Source organism: Gossypium raimondii, chromosome 13 (assembly GCF_025698545.1).
Source record: "Gossypium raimondii isolate GPD5lz chromosome 13, ASM2569854v1, whole genome shotgun sequence".
Lineage (NCBI taxonomy): Eukaryota > Viridiplantae > Streptophyta > Magnoliopsida > Malvales > Malvaceae > Gossypium > Gossypium raimondii.
Genome location: NC_068577.1, coordinates 8,589,741 through 8,615,304, shown reverse-complemented (window position 1 = coordinate 8,615,304; position 25,564 = coordinate 8,589,741). Strand labels below are relative to the sequence as shown.

At 33.5% G+C, this 25,564-nt stretch overlaps 1 protein-coding gene and 1 pseudogene across 1 annotated transcript; both read left to right on the top strand.

The window, feature by feature from the left end:
• Window positions 1-248: 248 nt before the first annotated feature.
• LOC105781899 (transcription factor MYB14) lies at window positions 249-1,466 on the top strand. Its single transcript, XM_012606425.2, has 3 exons — window positions 249-443; window positions 562-691; window positions 796-1,466. Exons 1-3 carry the CDS (start codon window positions 311-313, stop codon window positions 1,307-1,309), a joined length of 777 nt encoding a protein of 258 aa, XP_012461879.1. The 5' UTR covers window positions 249-310; the 3' UTR covers window positions 1,310-1,466.
• A 12,582-nt stretch (window positions 1,467-14,048) lies between these two features.
• LOC105783583 (universal stress protein PHOS34-like) lies at window positions 14,049-16,665 on the top strand (annotated as a pseudogene).
• Window positions 16,666-25,564: the final 8,899 nt, after the last annotated feature.

Sequence of the window (25,564 nt, the reverse complement as noted above, 5' to 3'; positions counted from 1 at the left end):
TATATTTTTATTTTACCTCTCATGCGACACTTCTATGAAGTCTCCTCGTTCACTCTTGTAACATTAATTATCATATAACCCCGACAGCTTTGTCATTATTCAAAGCTCTATACTGCTTAGTGGTAAGTAACATTAATTATTGAGGTTGCAAGTCCATATCACAAATGTAAACACGTTCCATTTTCCAATCTGGGCTAGCTATAACTACATAAATGAAACCCTAGATATCCAGCTAATGTGCTAGGGAAGTTGACCTTGAACAGACAACATTTCCGTAATAGAAAGAAGTTAAAGGAAGAGGTGGTGGAAGATGGTGAGAGCTCCCTTCTATGATAAAAATGGGATGAAGAAGGGTGAATGGAGTGCTGAAGAAGATCACAAACTAAGATCTTATATACAAAGATATGGCCATTGGAACTGGCGTGAACTCCCCAAGTATGCTGGTATGATTTTATGGAGAAAACTATAGTTTCTTTTTTCCACAATAAATTCATTTCTAGGCTTCAATCATGTTATTTAAGATGTTTTTGTTTTTTTTTTGGTTGTCTAAATTGTGTATAGGGCTTAAAAGGTGCGGAAAGAGTTGCAGGTTAAGATGGATGAATTACCTCCGGCCTGAACTAAAGCGCGGCAACTTCACTGAAGAAGAAGATGCATTGATCATCAAATTACATGATGAAATGGGAAACAGGTTAGAATATCCAATTAAATCATCATCATCATCATCATCATCATCATCATCATATTCTGGATTTAATTAAGAATATTTTTTAACCTTATGTGTATATATTACAGATGGTCCACCATAGCTAAAAGTTTTCCAGGACGAACAGACAATGAAATAAAAAACCAGTGGCACGCTCATCTAAAGAAACGTACAAAGCGTGATGAGAAAGAAAAGTCTGATTGTTGGCAAAGTGAAGCCACCCGGTATGAGAATATTTGTGAAGGTGAAGGTGAAGGTGAAGATGAAAGCAATAGCATCCTTGTTGATACTCCCGACAACATGATCTTAGAGAGTTCACCTTTGTCTCCAGCAACATCTACACGTACTGAACAGTCCTCCTTCAGCTCCGGCAGTGGATCTATGTTCAGCTTCAATGTTGTTGGCGGCTTAGAGGATAATTGCCTTCCATGTTCGGGAACATATAAAGCTGAAAGCAGTGGAGATTTCTGGAGTCAACCCTTTGTTGCAGACAATACATCATCCTTGGAAAAGGGTGGATTTGAGATGCTTTTGGAATATGAGGACATGTATCATGATGATTCTGCATATTTGCTCTACGAATTGACGCAAGGATGGATATAAAGTCGGTTTTCCAGTTTTTTTTTAAAAAAAATTCTAACACCGGTGGATTTGGATCACCGTACATTTATCTACCAATAAATTAAAAACAACAATAAGAATAAAAATAAATATTGTAAGGTGAGATAAAAATAATTAAAAATCACAGGTATATTAATAAGCACTTCGGGTTAAAATTTACAGGTTTTTCCATTTTAGATAATTTATTGCAAATCATAATAATTATCATTATCAATAATATTTAATATATTTTATGGCCACGTTTTTCTAATTGATTCAATATCAAAAATATATATTTTTATTGTCACTCTGGAGTAATATTTTAATTTGTTTATTAATTATTCTCTAGATATAGTTATAATTTAGAACCAATATCTATATTTGTGGTATATATTAAGTTTTTAATGGAGTTGGTGTTGTTAACTGAATGAGATTTAACTTGTATTAGTGTCACCCATCAACTAAATTTCAACTTAATATGAAAGTACTACCAAAAAGTCAGTCCTTTTATAAGTAATGAACTTATCATTTTCATTATATTTGTTTAATTTTATATGTATATATATAAATATAAATATAATGAAAATTGTGAGATTTAAACTCAAGATATATTAATCTTCATTATCTTATTTAATCATTTCAACTAAGCCATATTAACTTTTATATATATATTAACATAAATATTTTCACTCACATCATGAGTGTGTCATAATCTAGTTAATAGTAAAGTGTCGGCTGAGTTGGTGTCACTCGTTCACTGAGTGCCAACCCAGTTATGAATTTATCAAAAACCATTCCTTTTTACTATAAAAGTTACATCATTCTAAAGGTGTTTTTATCTTTTTATATTTCTATAAATTAATAAAAACTTGCACATGATAGGATTTGAAGTAAAAAGACACTAAGGATGTAAATCTTCAACTTTACCGTTTTAACTAAAACATTTAATAAATATATTTTTACATAATTTTTTCACCCATGGGTGTATCATAATCTAGTTTGAATAAAATGATTGATTGAGATGGTATCATTAGTTAACTTAACATTGACTCAATTAATTAAATATAAAAAATCCAACTTTATTACGTAATATTATATCAATTAAGACTATTACTATATTACCTTTTTTTAATAACTTAAATCCAACATGAGATAACTATTTTATTTAAAAAAAGTACAGACAATAAAAATGCAATTGAAATAATAATAAAAATAAGGGTGAAGTTAAAAGAAACTGTTAAATGTAAGGATGACCTTTACAATTATGAATGCTGACTATGTTTTTGTAGAATTTATTTTAAGGTAGCATTTGGTGGTTTCCATGTTATGATTATAATGGAATGTGATTCCTTTAAATGTCATTGTTGGAAATGTGATTATCAGAAATGTTACTTTATAATATTTGGTATATATCGAAAGGTATTGATTAAAATATTAGGAAAATTACATTATCACGTTTGGTTCACTAAGTACTTTCCTAGGAATGTAACAATAATTTACGAATTTGCCTATCACACCCGAATTTATAAGTAGCAAAAGAGTTTGGTGTACTAAATTGAAAGGTTCTCTAATCTAGCGGGTTCTTTTTGCAAACAAGAACAAGTAGCAGGCTAGTTGAGGTAAAGTTGGATTTCAACCATAGTCCAGTTGGTTATAAATTAGAAATAAGTTACTGAGAGACATGATGATTAAGGTATTTCTAGGTGGCTGTGAATTGATCTTGGTGATAGGGGTTGGAAGATCTATATATATAGGATAAGCATTCTTCTTTGAGGACGATTTTTTTGTTTTTATGTTCTTCTTTTCTCTAGCTCGTCATGGAAGAGAGAAATATTGAGAAATGTTCTTGCTTGAAGGGGGAGAGACTAAGGATTTAGTCTTAGAAATTGAAAACCTTGCATGCATGCAGATTGAAGAAAAAAAAAGCAGCTAGTTAAGGATTTCAGTAAAAACTTGTGGCATGATTTTTATCAAAACACCCCTTCGTATGACATGCATGCAAACTCACTAAAAAATCCACAGTCTGAGTTTAGAAAATCTAGGCTTTGATACCACCAAATGTAGTCTCCCCAACCCGACTTAGATGTTAAGCCCGAATTTGAAAGATTACATTGACCACTGAAATGACCTAGCAGAACTATCAGACTTTAAAACAGTTGTTTAAAACATCTATTTTACTTTTTGAAGAAAAGTTAGCAGGTTTCAAAAAGGTTGTGATTTAATTTCAAAACTAATTACTTGTAGTGATTAAATTTTAAAAGTGTTTGTCAAGTTAAATGTTTTTCAAAGCCTACTTACATAATAATTAGACCTGTTCATGAGTCGGGTCATCCGGCCCAGCCTAAAGACCCGTCTGAAATGTAGGAGGGTTTGAGCAAAAATATAGGCTCGAAAAATAGGCTTGGACAAAAAAATAAGGCCCGTTTAAAAAAGGGTTGGGTCTCAGGTAAGGCATTTTTGGCCTAGGCCTGGCCCAAATTCACTAAAGGACACAAATTTTTTGTTTCATTTTTTAATATTATTTTCTTATTATTTTCTTTCTATTTTGCTACTATTTTACTATTATGTTGCTACTATTTTGTTGTTACTATTTGGATATTGTATAAAATTTATTTTATTGTTAATTTTGTTATTATTTTAGAGGTATTTGCTTGTTAAGTTGCATCTATCTTAGTATTATTTAATTATACATATTTTTTAAAATTTATTTTCAATTTGTTGGGAAATATTTATTTTGATGTATTATATATATTTTAAAATTATATAAAAAATAATATGGGCAGGTCGGGTCAGGCCCGGGTTTTAACATTTTATCCGTGTCGAGCTTGGGTAAAATTTTAGGCCCATTTTTCGGGTCGAGCCTGGGCCTAGCAAACGGGCCTAAATTTTTAGTTGAGCCCGACCCGGCCCATGCACACCTCTAATAAATAATGTAGCGAAAAAGTGATGATTCTTTTGTTTTCTATTCTTCTTTTCTCTGGTTTGTCATGGAAGAGAGAAAGATTGTGAAATATCCGTGCGTGAAGGGGGAGAGACTAAGGATTTAGTCTTAGAAATTGGAAATCTTGCATGTTGGTAAGTTTTCTAATCTCTCTACATTGGCATATTAAAAAAAAAAGGTATTTAAGGATTTCAGTAAAAACTGGTGGCATGATTTTTCTCAAAATACCCCTTTGTATGGCATGCATGTAGACTCACTTAAAAATTTACAGTCTGAGTTTAAAAAATCTGGGCTCTGATACCACTAAATATAACCTCCCCAACCCAGCCTAGACGCTAAACTCAAATTCGAAAGATTACATTGACCACCAAAATGGCCTAACGGAACTATCAGAGTTTAAAACAGTTGTTTAAAACATCCATTTTACTTTTTGAAGAAAAGTTAGCAAGTTTCAAAAAGATTGTGATTTAGTTTCAAAATTAATTGCTTTTAACGATTAATTTATAAAAGTGTTTGTCAAGTTAACTGTTTTTCAAAGCCTACTTACATAATAATGCAGCGGAAAAGTGATGCTCAACATAGTTGTAGTAGCCCAATTTTTCCCGGACCTCCAAACCAAATAAACCAAAAAAATTAAACAGTCCCAGTCCATTTACAAAATTTTAACCCAATCCCGAAGCCCAATTACATGGCAGGCCTAGCATGGCCCAAAACGTCAAAACCGTAGCCCAATTCAACCCTCAACCACAGCCCCAGTGCGTCGTACGTCCCCTCTTGCATTTGCAGCGCACTCGACGCCTGAAGCATGACAGACGCCATCAGTTTTGCACCAAAATGGTCTGGGTTATCCTTCCAACACCCGTTGACCTTGCCCAAAACCTGCAAACAAGACCAAATGATAGAAGAGAACAGGGGGAAAAGAACAGTAGAATACAGTAGAAAAAAGAGAAAAACAACATAATCGGCTATAAAAGGCCGCATCAACCATGTACTTTTTTTACATTCACATTCGGAGAATCAAAAATCAATTCAAGGTTGATATTTTAGTCTTATTTTCGCTTTAATCTGCCGTTTCATGTACTTTTGTTATTTGTTATTTATATACGAAAGTAAAACAAAAAAGGACTCACCTGTATTCGGGTTTCAACGCCGCCGCCGACGGCTGAGGGAGCCACTCCCGATGATAGGTGGCCGGAAACCGAAAGGTTTCTTAAGATTTGGGGCATTTTTCCTAATATTAAGGAAATTTTGAGGGTTGATTCGGGTTTGGGGGCTTTAAAAGAGTCAAGTAGGAAATTTTAGCCTTTTTCGGCCATCGTATGCGGCGGCGCCATCACTGGCAACCGGTGGCCGACGCGGAGGCTGGTGGCCGGAGTTGTGGCCGGACCGGAGCCAGACAGAAGGGCTGGGGAGAGTTTTATTTTTAAGTTTTTTTGTGAAGGGGTTAAAAATGAAGATTTTTGGAATTTTTGGGGCTTTTATAAGGTACCAAAACGGTACCATTTTGATATTGCCCTCAGATGCCTAAAACGGCACCGTTTTGTGCCATCCGACCCGCGCGGTGACCCGACCCAAAGGAAGGATCCGCGTGTTTTTGAGATACGGGTTATTTCCCCTTTTAGTCCTTTAGATTTTTAGTGATTTTTCAATTATGCGTTTTGGTTGTTTTCAATTGCACCCTATAATTTATCGCACTTTCAACTTGGCCATTATCTGAACGATGTCGTTTTGGGAAAAAGGAAAAATTTTCCTTTCAGCCCTTCCATGCTACACGCGTGTTCAGATCGGTCCTTCTTCTTCTTTTTGTTTGGATTTCGCCCCAAATCTTATGCTTTAGTTTCAAAATTAGTCCTTTTTTGTCTTGTTACTTTGTTAATTAATTCGATTATGTTTTATTTGTTTAGTCCTCACTATTACGTTATTATATTGTACTATTATGCTTGTATTATTATTATTGTTGTTGTTATTTTATTTATTTATATCTTTTAATCTTTTTTCTATTATTATTATTACTATTATTATTATTTTTATTATTATTATTATAAGTATCGTTATTTATATATCTATTTACGGTTTTACATATATTATTTTATTTCATTATGATAAGTATTATTATTTTAATTAATGCATTAGTTTCTGTTTTATACTAATTCAATATTGTCTCTATATTTTAAATATATTTTTATAATTCATCTTTAAGAAATTTTTATTTTTTATATACTTTTATGCTTTGAAAATCAATAATATTTTTATACAATACTATTTCATGTATATATATGTAAATTGTAATAAACTATTTTATTCTACATACATATCTTTGATTTATATACATACTTATATATATATATATATATATATATATATATATATATATATATATATATATCTATATATTCTTATAATTTATATACACACCTATATATATATGTCTATATACACACTTTATTTTCAGGAATACATATACTTATATGTTTTATCCTGCAATCTTATATACATATATACATGTACATATATATATCTCCTATTTTTATGACCTTATTAATTTTCTGTATTTATTTCTTTATTTACCTTTTCATTATTGTTTTGAAAGAATGTTTTAAATTTATTTATTTATATGCTTGCTATCTCGTATGTTATTAATTTGTACCTTTTATTTATCTCATTTTTGTTGTTGTTGCTCGTATTATTTTTACTATCGCATTCAATATTGTTTTGTACACATATTAGCGTTGAGTTTATTTCTACCATTTCGAGTTAGGTAAATCCGATGCATGAATCATGATCTTAAAACAAGCCAAGTCTCGTGCTTAGATTTGAGAAGATCGTGTCCTAACTTACTGGGTATGATCCTTTTTTACTCAAGTTTTAAACGATCTCGGAAACTAAGAAAAGATTGTGTCCCAACTTACTGGGCATGATCCCTTTTTTTAAATCCGGGATAGTCAATTAAATATCTTTTTTAAATAAGTAAATTTTTGGCATTCATTCGCGCATCGAGAATTTAGGACATTGTGTTCTAACTTACTGGATATAATTCTCTTTCTCGAATAACGTGAAATATGCCATTTTCCCGAAAATTTTCAATATTTTAATAAAGGATCGTATTTTCAAAATTCTCCAAAGTTTTCAATTTTCGACATTAAGACATTAATTATTCAACTAGGTACCAATTTTGGGCGTTACGAGGGTGCTAATCCCTCCTCGTACGTAATCGACTCCCGAACCCGTTTTTCTGAATTTCGTGGACCAAAATTGTTGTTTTAATAAAATTAAATCGTTTATTAAAAACAACCACTTTTCAAGGTGATCCGATCACACCTTATCAAAAAAGATTGGTGGCGACTCCCCTTTTCGTTTTCGTTTGCAAAATCCAAGTCGACCCCGTTTTCATCCAAAAAAAATGGTGCCAACAATAGTTCTAATAAAAGCCAAATTTTATGCATAAATAATTAGAATCCATATTTTATGAATAAATTTAACACTCAAATATTTATAAACTTCCTCAAATCAACTTTGTTGAAAAGCTATACCAATGCTACAGAGACAGATACCACAAACATAACTAGGACTACATCTGGATATGAATGCAATTATGTCTCTATTGTAGCCCTTGTATACCATATGCGACTTGCTCGTTCTCCTTCATCATCACATGTTATTCTAAAATCAAATCAAACGTTGAAAGCATGTTAAATCATGAAGTTTATGATTTCCATGCAACCAAATGATCCATCTATGTCATCACTCAAAGGCTTAAATTTATGTCAAAACCTTTAACATGTTCATATCAAATCCTACTATTATGAATAAAGTCTCTAAGCATTTGCTTTCATACCATTTTTAACAACAGCAATTCTTCAACTCTGAGCATTTCTTTCAGAACTTTCTTTCCTCTCCACCTTCAATTAAGTATGCAACAACACATCTCAAAACCATTTTTTAATGTACTTGCCAAGTAAAAACATTTTTTAAACAAAAAACTTAATGGTGGAATGTTAATGCATGCATAAGTTGAGCAAAACACCAATAATCAGACATCAAACGTAGCCCCTGTATAAATACAATTTATACCCGGTTGTAGTCCTAGTTATTTTTGTGGTATTTGTCTAATTTCTAGCTTTGGTGTTGCTTTTCAACAAAGTTAAACCGACAAATCATGTAAATGTTAAGGGTTAAATTTACTAAAATTTTTTATAATTGAAACTAAATGATAAATTTTGTAAACATTGAGGCTAAATTTGTTGGGTATTTTATATTTAACATATGATAGAATATGTAAACATTGAAAGGCTAAATTTGTTATTAGACTAATAAAAAAGGCTCACATTAGCCTTCTATCACCCATCTAATGGCAACTATCGAAAGAGTAACCAAAATATTTGATTTCAAAAATTTTAATGATTAAACCGAAAAACTTAATAGTTCAAGATCCAAAATAGAACAAAGACACTATTTTAACTATCTTTTTGTACTTTACCTTAAAACAACTTAAAATTGACAAAAAATAATATTTTATATAATTTTTAATACTATTGATGTATTGATTGGTGCAATCGAAATTAGACATAACGAATCGATATAACGAATACAAAATAAAAGCTTTACCCGTGCGAAATTAAAAAAATAACTATTCTAAAATGGTGCATATGTATCGGTGAGTACAACCGAAAGCGATACATAACCCACCACATTGGTATCAGCCCCATGCCTCACCCTGGACATGGATAGGATCATGGAAAAGAATAGCGAAAGGAAAGGAAATATTTTAAGGTTATATCAGCAGCAGGTAATGTGAACTGCTTAGCTCATGCGCGTCTCCTTTCCTAGCGTCACTCGATATGTAATATAAAGAGCAGATTCATCAACCATTCATAGATGGATACTTTAGTGTCTTTCCTTGCGTTTCGTTTTGGCCGAAAGCTGTTGGATTCTACTCTATGTGAATCATAAATAATACTAGAAAAGAAGAAAAATGTTGCAGCTGTGGGAAAAAAAAACAAAAGGTTGAAAAGTATTTTAAAGTGTGAATCAAATGCTGAAAATAAAGCATATATACTGAAATTTTAAAGCTTAATTTTTATTGGTAAAGTAAATAAAAAATGAAAGCTTTCATTTGTCTTTTTTGTTCATTCATTATGAAGAAGATAGTTGATAGCATGGACCATATGACTTTTACTCTCCTATCATTGCTGTACACCTAGCTATATCCCAACGTAATTATCAAGTTTTAATATTTATGTCATAACTAGTAGATTTAGCCTTACTTTGTGTGAGAGTACATAAGATTGAATGGGTTGAAGTGTGGATCATGAATAGTTTGAGATATTATATTAAAATTTCTATTAAATAGAAACTGTGGCCAACTTCATTTACTCACTAATATACTTACAAGTCCTTGAACTAATAGATTATTTTCATGTAACTTCTTATTTTTCCTTCTTTTTTTTAACTATATAACTCCCTTTCTTTCTTTTTTTTATGAGAGTCATTGACTATTCATCTTAAATTACTAATGTGACACTAAATATTTGTTGATTTCAAAAACATAAAAATATTTTTTTCTTGATTGGACATATATCACTATTTTATTGGTTATAAAAGGTTTTAATCTAAATTTCTACTACATGATTAAAAATTATTTTAAGCTATTAAGATTTTTTTTTTTAAAAAAGTGAAATTGAATATGGGCTATTTAATTCTGGACCATTTAGGGTTGTCTAGAAGTATTTTACCTTTGTTCAAACTATTTTTTGAAAACGGGGTTGACTTTGGTTTTGAAAACGAAAACGAACATGGGAGTCGTCACCAATTTCTTTTGATGAGGTGTGATCGGGTCACCTCATAAAACAGTTGTTTAATAAACGGTTTGGATTTATTAAAACAATGCTTTTGGTCTGCGAAATTCTAAAAAACGGGTTCGGGAGTCAGTTACGTACGAGGAAGAATTAGTACCCTCGTAACACCCAAAATTGGTACCTAGTTGATTAATTAGTGTTTTAGTGTCGAGAATTGAAAACTTTGAAGAGATTTAAAATATGATCTTTTGTTAAAATATTAAAAATTTTCGAGAAAATGGGCATATTTTACGTTAATCGAGAAAAAGAATTATGTCCCGTAAGTTAGGACACAATGTCTTAAATTCCCGATACGAGAATAAATGCCGAAAAATTTACTTATTTGAAAGATATTTGATTATCTCGATTTTAGAAAAGAAATCACGTCCCGTAAGTTAGAACACGATATTTTATTAATTCCCGAGATCATTAAAAAACTTATGTTAAAAAAAAGGGTTCGTATATTTGGATTTGTCGAGAAAATTGAAACCCCGTAAGTTACGGTACGACCTTTCCGAATCTCAAAATACGGAGTGTTATTTATTTTAAAGTCATAATTTATGTATCGAGTAAAATTAATGTAACACGAATTGGTAAAAACAAAGTACGATGTTAATATGCATAACAGAATAATAATAAATGCGATAATGTAAATAAAAATAATACGAGCAAAAATAAAAATAAGATAAATAATAAAAATCAAGACAAACCAATCATATATATATAATAAATAAATAAACGAATAAAACTAAAATATTTTTAAATAATAATAATAATGGACACATAAATAAATAAAGAAATATTAAGTAAAATAGTTTAATAATAATAAAATAAATAAAATATAGAAATGAAATGAAAATATAAAAATATATATATAAAATACGATATGAAGACAATTTTAAATACTAAAGCATCAAGAAGTAATAACTATGTATTTAAATGGATAAATAAAAATATAAAATATAAAATATAAAATAAAATAAAAATATATAAGCAAAATAATCTAGTAAAAGCCAAAAATTATATATTATACATTAAAGACTAAAATAATCTAGTGAAATCAGAAATGAAAACAAAGTAAAGGATTAAATTGTAACGCACGTGAAAGGAGAGGGACCAAAAAGGAAATTTATCCAGGCCTCCAAAACGGTGTCGTTAAAATGTGGGCTAAAATGTAATCGAAAAAAATTATAGGGTAAAAATTAAAAAAATAAAAAAATCAAAATTGCAAAATAATTAAAAAGCGGAAGGGCTAAAGGTGCAATTAGCCCTTCCATTAAAAACACGTGGATCCTAGGAGCGGGTTGGGTCGGCGAGCAGGTCAAGCACAAAACGACGTCGTTTTGGTGCCTGAGAGGCCTGCCCAAAACGGCGTCGTTTTAGAGGCCTATTTAAGACAAATTTTTCCAAAAAATTCATTTCATCTTTCATTTAAAAAAAAATCCTTTCTTCTCCAAAAAAATCCTTTTGGATTTCTTCTTTTATAGTTTCCAATATATATATGTATAAAAAGGGGAAAAAATTTTGTAATAAAAAAAATAAGAATGAAATAGAATACCTTTTAGATTTATTTGTTTCTCTGCTTTTGCTGTTTTTTTTTAACTCTTTTTTTTATTGATTGTTTTTTTTTATTTCTATTCCAGGAGAGAAAAAAAAAACAAGAACCTCCTATTACAATAATTTTCATGGCTTATATAGCCATTTTTATAGAGTTTTTTTCTATTTTTCTATACTGTTGTTTCTTCTTTTACAGGTGCAAGTGGAGGGGGCGGTGCTGCAGGCGACGTCAGACTGGCAGTGGCAGAGGTCAAAAGACCCTAGGTGCGGCGCTGACATGGGAAAAGCAGCGGTGGCAGAGGTGGCAGAGCAATTGGTGGCTAGGGTAGGTTAGGGTTTCTCTTACTAGTTTAGGTTATGGGCTAGGGTTGATTTGGGTCATATTGGGCCATTGTAGATTTGGGCTTTACTATAAATGTTTGGGATTTTTATTTTGTGTTTGTTTTCTTTTGTTGGGCCCGGGCAAAAATGGCCTATTACAACCTTTATTCAATTTCAAGGTATTTTATCTTGAATGATTCAAGATTTAGGGTCGGGATTCGAAATTTGGAGTTTAGAGTTTAAGGTTTTGAGTTTTGCATTTGGGGTTTAAGGTTTGAGGTTTAAAGTTTGGGTTCAGGATTAAAAAAAATTATCAAAATTATGTATTAATGACTTGAAAAATTTTGTTGAAATGTCAGTAAATAATTGAAAATTAATTATAGATGATATGGTGGGAATGTTCCATAAAATAAACTAGGGCACAATCAACTACTTTTCTCTATTAGCTGGCTAAGTCTTTTTGTCAAGAACGTTGTATTGGAATTTTATGCTAACCTGCAAAAATCAATCTGAAATGCAAACCATGAATATTAGATGTAGGTACTTGTACGAGGGTACCATTTCAGATTCAATCTAGAGCCATTAGTGACTTCCTTCACCATCAACTAATGGATGGTGATCAAACCATTGTTGACTATGATGATCTTTATGCTCACCAAACAATTAGCGGAATGTGGTCACCAAGAAGATGTATGTGTTTCTTCATAAGGTTTTCTCTTTTGCCCCATCTGATCTTTGGCAAATGATATTTTATGAAATTGCTAACCATTTAGAAACCAAGAGGGTTACTTTACCTTTCCCCTCCCTTTATCTTCCAAATCCTTGTCAAGTAAAAGCTTGAGATTGTTGACAATGATGAGGTCTTTGAGCCAATGTTGCTTGAATGGAAGTATTCTTGTAAATGGAAGAAAGGAAAGCATGTTGCAGCGGAAACTTACGAATTTGTCTCTGATGATGATACTGAGAATGAAAATAAACCAGGGCTAGTCACAAACCAAGTTGCTAGTAGAAAAACATGATGAGTTCCACAATAGAATTTTAACTCTTTTATGCATTTAGGATCAACTTAGGTAGTTCAATAATTTAGTTCTTGGTTGTGTTTCGATCGACATTGATAAGTTGGAGAAGTTGAGTTGCTATTGAACTCGAACTGTTTGTAGGTATCTGTACTCCTTTCGCAAAAATGACCATATTTCGAACTACAAACCTCAAAATAAAGTGATTCAAAAACTGATTCAAAGAGAACTCATATATTTATGATTTGGGCACTAGAATCTCCTAAAAAGGTGGTAAAAAAGTCTTGTAAATTCAAGTCAAAGTTACCCTTATGAAAGTAAGCAATAAGTGTCGAACTTCCTACAGTTGCATTGCTTTACGAAAACGATCATATCTTGAGCCACATAATTTGAAATTAGGTGATTTAAAAATTGTTACAAAGAGAAATTGGAGATATATGATTTAAGCATAAGAATCACCCCAAAAGCTCGTTGGAGCATGTTGAAAGTCTAGTCAAAGTTGTCCTATAGATTCCTACAAGATTGTTTTTGAATTCTCACATAACTTCAACCTTTACTTTCAACCGGTTGGACCTTCACCACTATTCTCCGATTCATAGATTTCAAAATGTATGGCATTATTTCAAACATAAACACAAATATTGAATCAAATTCACTCTTTTTGTAGAATAAGTGAATTGATAACTAATAAGTTTTAATTCTTATGAAGTTAATTATTTTCATCGATGTTTTTTGTCTAACCAGTGTGAAAATAGAGAGCTTGGTTTACTTAATCGCTCTACAATCCTTATATCTCGATTCATTATGGATGTTTAGGGGAAGAATAAGCACTGGAATTTGTTTTGCCAAAATTTTAGAGGGTGAGCCTCCTCTAGCTTCAACCACATTCCATACCCTCCATAATTTAATTCTGAAAAAGCATATAATTAGTTGTGATATAAATATCTATACTCAATTAAATGTTTTTCTGTTTAAAGACTGATTTAAAATTTAAACAATAGTTTGAGGATGTTTGGAGAAATTAACCCTTATAAAAACTAGTTAGAATGAGTAAAATAAAAGGTTGGCGTATCGATATCGTGTTGCTTAGTGGCGCAGTTTAAAAGCCGGTAACACTTCGGCTGTTTCATAGAGCTCTCATCGCAATCTTTTCTGTTTCTCAGAAAAATGACTACTTTCCTTGCAATGAATCCACAACACCATCCTCAATCGGAGCCGTACCTTCCGGTTCCACCGCTCGCTTCTCTTCGGATCCAACCCACGTCGCCACGTGTCCCGTTGAGCGTTACTCCTACCGCTGGTGCCCAACGTCGCATCGCCATCACCGTCGACTTGAGCGACGAGAGCGCTTACGCCGTCCGATGGTCTGTTCAGAACTACCTTCGTCCCGGAGACGCCGTGATACTCCTCCACATCCATCCGACGTCCGTCCTTTACGGAGCTGACTTGGGGTCCGTTAAAGTCCAAACCATTCCTTACTCCACAACTAATCACGAAAATGCCACCGCCGACGAAGAGTCATAGCAGAAGCTCAAGAACGAGTTCGACCTCATGACGACGAAAGTGAACACGCTGGCGCAGCCATTAGTGGATGCTCAGATTCCGTTTAAGATTCACATAGTGAAAGACCATGACCTGAAAGAGAGACTGTGTTTAGAAGTGGAGAGGTTAGGGTTGAGTGCGGTGATCATGGGCAGCAGAGGGTTTGGAGCCGCTAGGAGGACCAGCAAAGGAAGGCTTGGAAGTGTTAGTGATTATTGCGTCCACCACTGTATTGTCCGGTGGTGGTGGTCCGGTACCCCAATGAGGAGGAGACCAAAAAAAAGAAGATTACCGGAGAAGATGAGGAGCTGCAGCCGGTACTAGAAGAGGAACTTGAGTATTATGATGCGGAGGAGGAGCACAGAGGTTTGAGTTGATTTAATATTTAATTTTATGGTAATCAACAGCTTTAATTGGGTCTTATAATTTGTAAAGCTTTCTACAGTAATTTTTGGACTTTATTTTTTTTTTTTTGCTTTATGTACATGATGAAGTTCTTCTTAAGGCTCTAATTGAGCTAAGCCAAGGTTGAGAAGCTCGATTCGAAACTCACTGCTCGAAGGTCGATTTGATCTCGAAATAAAATTGAACTAGGTGATGAAACTCAAGATCGGCCATACTAAAATTGAACTACTTCAGCTTCGCTTAATTAAGTTTGTTTATACCATTTATACTCTAACTCAACCTCCATCCATCAATTAAAAGCTTTATTACGCTTGTGAATTGCTTGAATTAAGTATTAAGATACTCAAACTAGGTTCGCTTGATACCTCAAGCTGCTTGAGCCTGACCCAATCAAGTTTGAACTTTTCCCAAGTCCAACTTGAATAGCTTGGGAGCAGAAGAGTTTGATTTACGCCCCTAGTTATTGTTAAAAGTTAAAGAACAGTAGTCTAATTAGAGGAATGAAAACAGCTTTGAGAAGTGGTAAGTTGCAGGAGAAATGAAGTTTTTGCTTACTTTCTTGGGTATCGGCTTGGAAGATATTATGGAAATACTGACAACAATTGAACCCATGAACCTGGTGCATAGTTGTAACAGCCAAGAAAGCATACATATGGGGTCTTGAGAATGATCTTGGAGATAAGCAATGCTTGTCTATCGTGCAACTTGGATCAAATATTTGTGCTGAATTCATTGCTTAATGTGAATTAAAGGTTGAATCAGTGCTCTGTTCTTGCTTCTGGTCTAAACCAAAGTAGAGGCATAGAAACATGTAAGGCATGTAGGATGTGATGTTTTTTCTACTCCATAATAGGTTTCATCCTGAGGTTAAGCAGTACGGTATTAATATTCGAATCACATCTCTCACTCCTTCGTTTTTTTGTTATCAGATACTTGATATGAATCAGAATGAGAAGTGCCTACTGATTCAGGTAATTTAAATCTATATTTGATTGAAATCCATTTATGATCTATGTTACCCTAATGTTTTTTTATGTTCTTAGTATTCATACCCATATCCAGATATGTTCTTAGTTGTCATGGGAGCACAGAACTCATTGATGGGTCTACGTATAAAGTTTGGTGATTTTAAATGCATGATTTGCAGGCTTTACACTTGTTGTACTCAATCCTTTTTATGAAGTCCCTTGAAAATTAAGTTTTAAACTTTGATTTGTTGGATAGGGTTGATTGGTGTGCTCAGATTGCAGCCAAGGGTGATGAAAGCTAAAACAAAATGTGAAATGTGGTAACAAAGAAGCGTTGAGAATCTAGTGTTTGTGTGGAGTTGGGATTTGAATGCTTTGTATAGATGGATAGGAATAGGCCTAGGGCAGTTACTTTTCTTTTTCTCTCTTTCCTCTTAGTTTCCTGCTTACCACAATTTACTGCTCATTTCTCGTGTATGTAATCCAGTTTCCCTGTCACCAGTTAAAAGCCTTTTTGAGGATTACCAACTTTTTGTACTGGGTTGTAATTAGACTTGTTCATGAGCTGGGTTACCCACCTTTTTGCTTAAAATTTTGGAGAGTTTTGATAAAAATATTATGCCCGGAAAAAGGGTTTGGGCAAAAAAATTAAGCTTGTTTAAAATACGGGTAGAAGTTAAGCTTAAACATTTAAGGTCTAAGCCCAACTTGGTTCGGCCACCTTTTTGCTTAAAATTTTGGAGAGTTTTGATAAAAATATTATGCCCGGAAAAAGGGTTTGGGCAAAAAAATTAAGCTTGTTTAAAATACGGGTAGAAGTTAAGCTTAAACATTTAAGGTCTAAGCCCAACTTGGTTCGGCCTGTTTTTAAGTTTATAATATTTTATATTATATTATTTTTAGGTACTATTTAATCCAAAACACATTAAAAAAATAAACATATTCTAAATATATAATACTATTGTAATGTAAATATTAAAATAATGTTAGGATGATTATATATAAAAAATTTAAAAAATAATATGAGAGGGTCTAAAATTGGTTTGATTTAGTCTTTTGCAAATATAAATGGGTTTAGGTAAAATTTTAAGTTTATATTTTAGGTTGGGCCAAGTTTGGGTAAATAAAAAATATATTAATATCATATTTAGGTTTAGCTCAAACTTGATTTGACCCGGCTTATGAATACCTCTAGTTGTAATTAAGTTTGAAAGGTGAAAAGCTTAAGTTCAATTTGAAATTCGTAGATGATCAGGTATAAATTTTTTAAGGTTAAGCTCGATTCAAGATATAATCAAACTATTCTAACTTGGTATAATATAAACTTGATTTAGCTCGTTTACATGTTTTTATGCTCAAATAATAATAACTAAATTTGGGTGGGACTGATTTAAATCGCTTGAACTCGGATATATAAATGTAAATGATATTTTTAATGAAATGCAAATCAACAGTGTTTAACATCATTCACAATCAATGCATATCACAAAAATAGTTAATTTAAAATAGTTTAGGGAAAATGTTTATCAATTATTCACTATCAATGCATATCACATGTAATACAAACTCTGTATGATGGAGCAGGTTTCAATCAGTTCGAAGTACTATTAATTTAATAATTTTTTTATTCAAATTTTATTAAATTTTAGCAGTAAAATAACTTACAGATTGGCCTGGGCCTTACGTGAAGAAGACGATAAAAAAAATGTAAAGCCATAGCTCTGGGTGAAGGAACTAAGAGATTGCGGTATGTCGGTTCGTCCTATAAACTCCTTTTTAATGGCGGATAAAGACGATTTCGACTTCATTTTAGGATATGAGCTAATTGAAATCCAAGATTTTACCCCCTACCCTCAGAGTTTCAGCTTTCGATTTCGGTTGGCTATGACTTCCAGCTTATCCCTTCTCAGAATAAGCTCTAAACTACTCAAACCTCCGCCTTCCCCACCTGTTAGCTCTCTCAAGGATTCCCAGACACCTGCTGCCGTCTATTACCGGTATCGTTTCTTTCTAATTACCCACAATTTTTTTCATTAATAAACTGTTAAAATATGAACTTTTTTCCCTCTAATTTTTAATGTGAAAACAGTTGGGTTCTGCAGGAGGATGAATTTCATAAATTAGCTAATTTCATATGTCGAAACCATTTTTTTGAAAAAACAAAAATTTTAGGTTGTCGACTTTAAAAAATAAAAATTAGGAGTCGCCACCAATCTTTTATTAAGGTGTGATTTGATCACCTAAAAAAAACGGTTTTGGTCTACGAGTTTTAGAAAAACGGATCCAGGAGTCAGTTACGTTCGAGGAAGGATTAGCACCCTCGTAATGCCCAAAAATTGGTACCTAATATAATTAATTAATGTCCTAATGTCGAAAATTTGAAAAATATAATCCTTAGCAAAAACTCTTAAACGTTACGTATTAAGACCCTTATCATTTCAGAGAAAGAAAATGCCACACCTAAACTCGGAATATTTCCTTTATTATTTTTTAGAAAAAATATTCATTTCGAGAAATCAATGCGTCACATCCAATACGTTAGGACACAACGTGTTGAATTCCCGATAATGAGTTCTTATTTTTTTGATTAAAGAGAAATCCTCGATTGTTAGATTTTCAAAAAAAATCGGAACCCAATACGTCAGAGCTCAATTTCCTTGAGAAATCCTAAATACAAATATTACCTCTATTTTGAAGCGTTTTATTTTAAAATTAAATAAGAGATAGGGTAATGTTATGTTGAATATGTGAATGAATGCCCTTAAACAAATATCAATAATAAATACAACAATTTCATAGAAATAATATGAATAAACAAACAAATAAACAAAATAATGACGTGCAAAATATCAAATAAATAGGCAAGATAATAATAAAAATATGCAAACATAAATTAATAAGCGAATAAAAAAATATACCTGTACACATAAAAAATACATAAGATTTAAACAATTAATATAATATTAAAATTAATTAAATAAATTAAACATGTGTATATAAAATATAAGTATGCGAAAATTTTAGTATAAAAAACATAAATACATGCTTAAACATACATATAAAATAATAATAATAATAATAATAATTGCATATGAGAATTATAAAATAAAAATTAAAAGAATACAATTGCATTATCAAAAATATTGATTTTAAAAAAAAATATGAAAATGGACTAAATTGGATCTCCAGTAAAAATCCGGGGTAAATTCGCAAATAAATAAAGTCTGGAGGACTTAATTGAACGCTCGAATTACATAGAGGGGCTAGAAAGGTAATTTTCCCTTCTCTTCTAAACGACGTCGTTCAAATTAGACCAAATTGAAATAAAAATAAATAAAAGGGTAAATTAAAAAAAAACTTAATTACAAAAATATTAAAAGGCGGAGGGGCTAAATAAAATAAATAAAATTCGCAGTGGTATCACCTTCTCCCTTTTTTTAAAATCGTAAATAAGTAAAAAATAATCAAAAGAAAAAATAGTAAGCCACCTTTAAAAAACTGCCAATCGTTCTCTTTTTTTATTCCTCCTTTCTTTTTTTCTCTTTACAATGAAGGGAGAGGCATCTATTTATAGTTGAGTCTCCCCAAATCCAACGGTACAGATCAATTACATCAACGGCTGAGATTAAAGGGTATCTACAAATTAAATCTCTAAGATTACAAAATCATATCTTCTAAGATTGCATATCATATCTAAGATTATATACCATATCTAAGATTGCATATCATATCTAAGATTATATATTATATCTAAGATTGCATATCATATCTAAGATTGCATATCCCTGAAGATTATGTTTCCATAAGCTTGTAGATGGACCTTCAACCTTTTCCAGTAATGGGCAATTCCGATCGGGCCAAATGATATTACTTTAGGTTTCTTTTTTGTGAACCCGAGCTAAAATTGGGTATTACAGCTCCCCCTCTTTGCTCGTTGTCGTGTAACAGGAACGGAGCAAAGACTTTAGAAATGACCAATTTTTGCCCAGTCACGCTGGATCTTAGTGCTTTTCTTCTTCAAGCGGCCACATTCCATCCTACTGCATCTTCAAATGTATAAGAATTGGTGCTTCAATCTACTCCACTGCAATATCAATGAGATAGGACTTACAATCTTCAACCTATTCCACTGCTGACCAGGGAGATATGATTACTGGCTTCAATGTACTCCACTGTAACCACATGGAGGTAAAATCCGCCATCTTCGATCTGCTACACTACTGCTTAGGGAGATAAGATCTGAAATCTTCAATCTATTCCACTGTTGTCCAGGGAAGTAGAATTACTGGCTTCAATGTACTCCACTGTAACCACAGGGAGGTAAAATCCGCCATCTTCGATCTGCTCCACTACTGCTTAGGGAGATAAGACCTGAAATCTTCAATCTATTCCATCGTTGTCCGTGGAAGTAGAATTATCGGCTTCAATGTACTCCACTTGTAACCACGGGGAGGTAAAATCCGCCATCTTCGATCTGCTCCACTACCGCTTAGGGAGATAAGACACGAAATCTTCAATCTATTCCATCGTTGTCCGGGAAGTAGAATTATCGGCTTCAATGTACTCCACTATAACCACGGGAGGTAAAATCCGCCATCTTCGACCTGCTCCACTCACGCTTAGGAGATAATATCTGAAATCTTCAATCTATTCCATCGTTGTTCGGGGAAGTAGAATTATCGGCTTCAATGTACTCGGTGTAACCACGAGAGGTAAAATCGCCATCTTCGATCCGCTCCACTCTGCTTAGGAGATAAGATCTGAAATCTTCAATCTATTCCACTGTTGCCCAGGGAAGTAGAATTACTGGCTTCAATGTACTCCACTATAACCACATGAGGTAAAATCCACCATCTTCGATCTGCTCCACTACTGCTTAGGGAGATAATATCTGAAATCTTCAATCTATTCCACTGTTGTCCAGGGAAGTAGAATTAATGGCTTCAATGTACTCCACTATAACCACAAGGAGGTAAAATCCGCCATCTTCGATCTGCTTCGCTGTCAATGCAGGAAGGCAAGATCTACTATCCTTAACCTGCTCCACTACAAACGAGGAATGCAAGGCTTTGTTTTCGATCTGCTTCGCTGTCGATGCAAGAAGGCAAGATCTGCTATTTTCACTAATCTATTCTCTGGGGATCATGACCTGTATAATGAACCTAATTATGCCTAATGATTAGGATGGCATGATCAAAATGCATCAAATGCTCCTAACTAGACATGTGTGAATGGTGTTTGCATGAATGCAAAATTTTATTTTTCTGAGAATGATCCCGCTTAGGTTGTCATTACTCGAAGTTTATTAAGGCTTTGTGACTGGTGTGCTACAACGCCTTCTTACTTGACTGGCTTTTCTGAAGAAACATTTAGTCAGGTTGCCCCCACTGTAAACCTCAAAGTTTAATCCATTAGGGCGCAAAAATTCATACCATCGTTCTCCCACAGTAACCCAAGGGTATATAGCTTCTTCAATCCCCTCCTATCACAATTCAAGGATACAGGATCTAAATTTTCCTGGTCTCTTACACCATTCCCTGGGTATCGTACGAAAGGCTCATGCGCAAATGAAGGCTCTCTTCTCTGAAGTAACCTCTTCCTATTGTCTGGTGATCATTACTTGCTTGTTCATTTAAGCTTTGTCACCAAACTGACATCTTGTTATGTTGTTCAATAAATGTTTTTGACAACAAAATCCAAAGAGAAAGTCTTAATTTAGACTATTCCTTCTCAGATTTCCAGCCTTTAAACTTGGTGCTTTCTAAACAATAGTCCTGTTTCAGGTTCCTGTATTATTTAGAAATTTCTAGAGTAATATGTAAAACTTCCCTTGTAAAAGTTTTATTAGTCTATTAATCATTATTCCAATGCAACATGCTTGCAAAAAAAAGGTCATAACAATAGATAATAAAAAATTGGTTCTGAGCATAGCTCGAAAGAAATAAGTTATCAAAAATAGCAAAGAAGGATAACAAAGAAATTGATTGGGAATGTGTATCTTTGAAAGGAATGAAGTATTCCAAGAACAACAATTTCAATAGTATGAAAATTGGGTGCCCCAGATATCGCAGCTTGAAATTCTCTGTACAAACTTTCTGAAGACCCTTCTGAGTTTGACATGTGTTTGAGAGATCTACAGTACTCTGTGGATGCCTTAAGATGTTGCCTACTCTTTCCTATTGATTCAAGTATAACTAGATCACCACATGCCCCAATCTGATCAAGATTCGAGTTGCTCTGATCACCTCATGCCCCATTTTGATCAATATTTGAGCCGCCCTTTTCGGGTTTTCAACTCAAATCCCCTTTGGTCTCAAGGCGTCCTTTGCGGATTTTCACCTTGGCCTCTCCCTTTTTTTTTCTTTTTCTTTTTATCACTTTTATTTTTTATTTTGATTTTGACCCTTTTTTTTTAATCTGAACTCATAAGATTAGGCATGTCCTTGTTATCCCTTCTAATCGACGCTTTTCCAGATAAGGCCTTCAACATAAGGTCCTTTCCAACTTGTAATAAAGTTCTTTTTGTGTGGGAAGGATCTTTTTCAATACCAGGTCCCTCTCAAGGAAATCTCTAGGGCGGACTCTTTTTTGTGAGCTCGCATCATTTGCTTTTGGCGCATTTGACCATGATGAATAACTTTGAACATTCCTCTTCAATCAGAATTAATCCAAAAACTCAGAGATCAAGAATCTTGCCTTCAATAGGCAATACCGCAATGGGCCCAGGAGAAAGGTATTGCCCCGGCGAAGTTTTTTTTTCTCTTTTTGGCGATATGGCATTAATCATGAACAGACTGCAAACTTTTGATATTGTGCTGTTGTTTAGTACATTGTCAGATATGATCCTTTTGGCGTTCCATACTGATTCTTCACGAATTTGTTAACTGTCGACTTTGTGACATTGACATATAAAGCAGCTTCCACCCATTTAGTAAAGTGATTGACGACCACAAAGATGAATCAATGATCGTCAGACTCTTTTGGTTAGATTGACCAAATGACCTTTATGCCCCACATATGGAGAAGTCAAGTATCCCAATGATTCTTTGTAGGGTAAGATCTGTTTCTCGACTTGTTCTACCATCCTTAACAGGTTCGAAAATAGGCTACAATCTATGTCATCTTCAAAGTAATGAGATCCCTCTAAATACATGTCTCGCTCAAAAGGAGATTCTGAGTCTGTAGCAGTGTCACTCATGTCGTTGATATCCAGGGACCTATAGTAAGTACAAAAGAATATACAAAGAATGTACGAATTTAAGAATGATTATTTGTACAATATAATTATGAATGTGGAAGAAAATCCAAAAGAATAATTATAAAATATATTGGCTCAAAAATGAATGCAAAGATGTATTTTATTAGAATAATGACGTTCAAACATGAGCCTATTTCGCAAAGGAATTTTTATCATTTTTAGGCTAAAAATAACAAAATTGTTCTGAACATTACTCTAAATAAGCTCTAAAAAACTACAGAGATTTCTTCCGCAGTTCAATTGTCTAGAACACTCCCAGGCTCATAAGGACGAATGTCTAGCCAACTTCTTTCTTCATTCACATGCTCATGAATGGCATTGATGTGCATATTTCCCAACGTCTCTTCGATACTTTCCTCAACCGATTTCTTTCTCTCCTGATGAATAACTTCCTCAGATACGAAAGTTTTGGATATGTGGGGAATTATCATTGGCTCCCACTTAGCTTCCTCCCCATTTAAACGTGCCCTTCTTCTTTCCTGCCTTTTCTCTATCTCCTTCCTTCTCTGTCCTCTATCTGGCTTGTATCCTAAGCCAAAATTATCTTGCTTTTCTTTCAGCACTGGAACCTCAGTTCTCCCTTGAAGATATCTCCCTAGCCCTCTTCCGGGTAAAGCTCTTTTTCCCACCAACAACTGTAAACCCATCTCTGTAGTTTTGGATAATTTTGGCACCAAAATTTTGCTCCCTTCAAGAACAAATGCCGCATTTACAAACTCCAAAGATCGAAATGAGCATTCTCTTGACTCGTCATTGGTCTCCACGTATGGCGTCTCATTGGACACAGCTGCTATTATATCCTCTTCAGCTTTTATTATCACTAGCCGACCATCTGACACTAACTTCAACATCTGATGTAATGATGACGGTATTGCTCCCACCGAATGTATCCATGGTCTTCCTAATAAACAATTATAGGAAGGTTTGATGTCCATTACAATGAAATCTACCTCATAAACTGTTGGGCCAATCAGTAGGGGTATCTCAATTCTTCCCATGACCTTCCTTTCTGTACCGTCAAACGCTCTCACTACATTTTGACATGTTTTCATGTGCGAACTGTCTATGGGTAGCCTGTTAAGTGTGAATAATGGCAATATGTTTAAAGCTGATCCATTGTCAATCAGTACTCCTGGCAAAATATGCCCCTTGCATCGTGCAGTGATATGCAAAGCTTTGGTAGATCCCATGCCCCCAGGAGATATTTCATCATCATTGAAAAATATGAAATTATCAGCACTGATATTATTGACCAACCGATCTAGTTTACTGACAGAAATATCTTTGGACACATAGGTCTCATTTAGCATCTGAACGTGAATCAACACCTCTTTTTTTATGATGAAATGAAATGTCATGTCATGCAATCAAAATAAAACACAAAAAGTCAGTATCGAATGTAAACATAGAATATAATCAAGAAAGAGTAAAACACCTACTAGGATATCTACTAGGGTTTAGCATAGTTCTACCTAAGGTGGATTCCTAAAGTTCACTATATAAAGTTCGGCTTCTAGGGCAAAGGTAGCCGAACCAGCAGATTCCTCGATCTTCACCCATTATAGGCTCATACGGACCGAGTTCAGTTCAGGGGAATACATTTCCCTATGGCTGCACGGATATGAAAATCTTACGAAGACATAGGTACGAATGTATCCCGGAAGCAATCCACTACCCTACACGGAGGTGAAAACCTCACGAAGGCATAGCTTCTCACTCCCATTTAAAAGGGTAAAATTGTTCAGCTCATGAATGTATAATGCAAACAATATTTAAACAAGAAGATAATGAAGGATGTCATGAGTTTTTTTTATAAAAAATATTTTCTCGACTATAAGACAAGAATTAATCAACTTTGTGGCTCGACTCTCTTAAGTTCCCCAGCAGAGTCGCCAAGCTGTCGAAACCATTTTTTTGAAAAAACAAAAAGTTTAGGTTGTCGACTTTAAAAAATAAAAATTGGGAGTCACCACCAATCTTTTATTAATGTGTGATTGGATCACCTAAAAAAACGGCTTTGGTCTACGAGTTTTAGAAAAACGGATCTGGGAGTCAGTTATGTTCGAGGAAGGATTAGCACCCTCGTAACGCCCAAAAATTGGTACCTAGTTAGTTAGTTAATGTCTTAATGTCGAAAATTTGAAAAATATAATCCTTAGCAAAAACTCTTAAACGTTACGTATTAAGACCCTTATCATTTCAGAGAAAGAAAATGCCACACCCAATGCGTTAGGGCACGACATTCTAATTTCCTCAAAAATGAATTAGGCCAGAATACTTGTGTAATAAAAATTTAAAAGAATATCCATTTATTCAAGATTTAAGAAATCGCGGCGCAATACGTTAGGGCACAATTCCTCCAAAATCCTAAACTCGGAATATTTCCTTTATTATTTTTTAGAAAAAATATTCATTT

Coding starts and splice junctions, on each gene's coding strand:
- LOC105781899 (XM_012606425.2), top strand. CDS start 311: ATGGTGAGAGCTCCCTTCTATGATAAAAATGGGATGAAGAAGGGTGAA. Junction 444..561: donor TGAACTCCCCAAGTATGCTG/GTATGATTTTAT, acceptor AATTGTGTATAG/GGCTTAAAAGGTGCGGAAAG. Junction 692..795: donor CATGATGAAATGGGAAACAG/GTTAGAATATCC, acceptor TATATATTACAG/ATGGTCCACCATAGCTAAAA.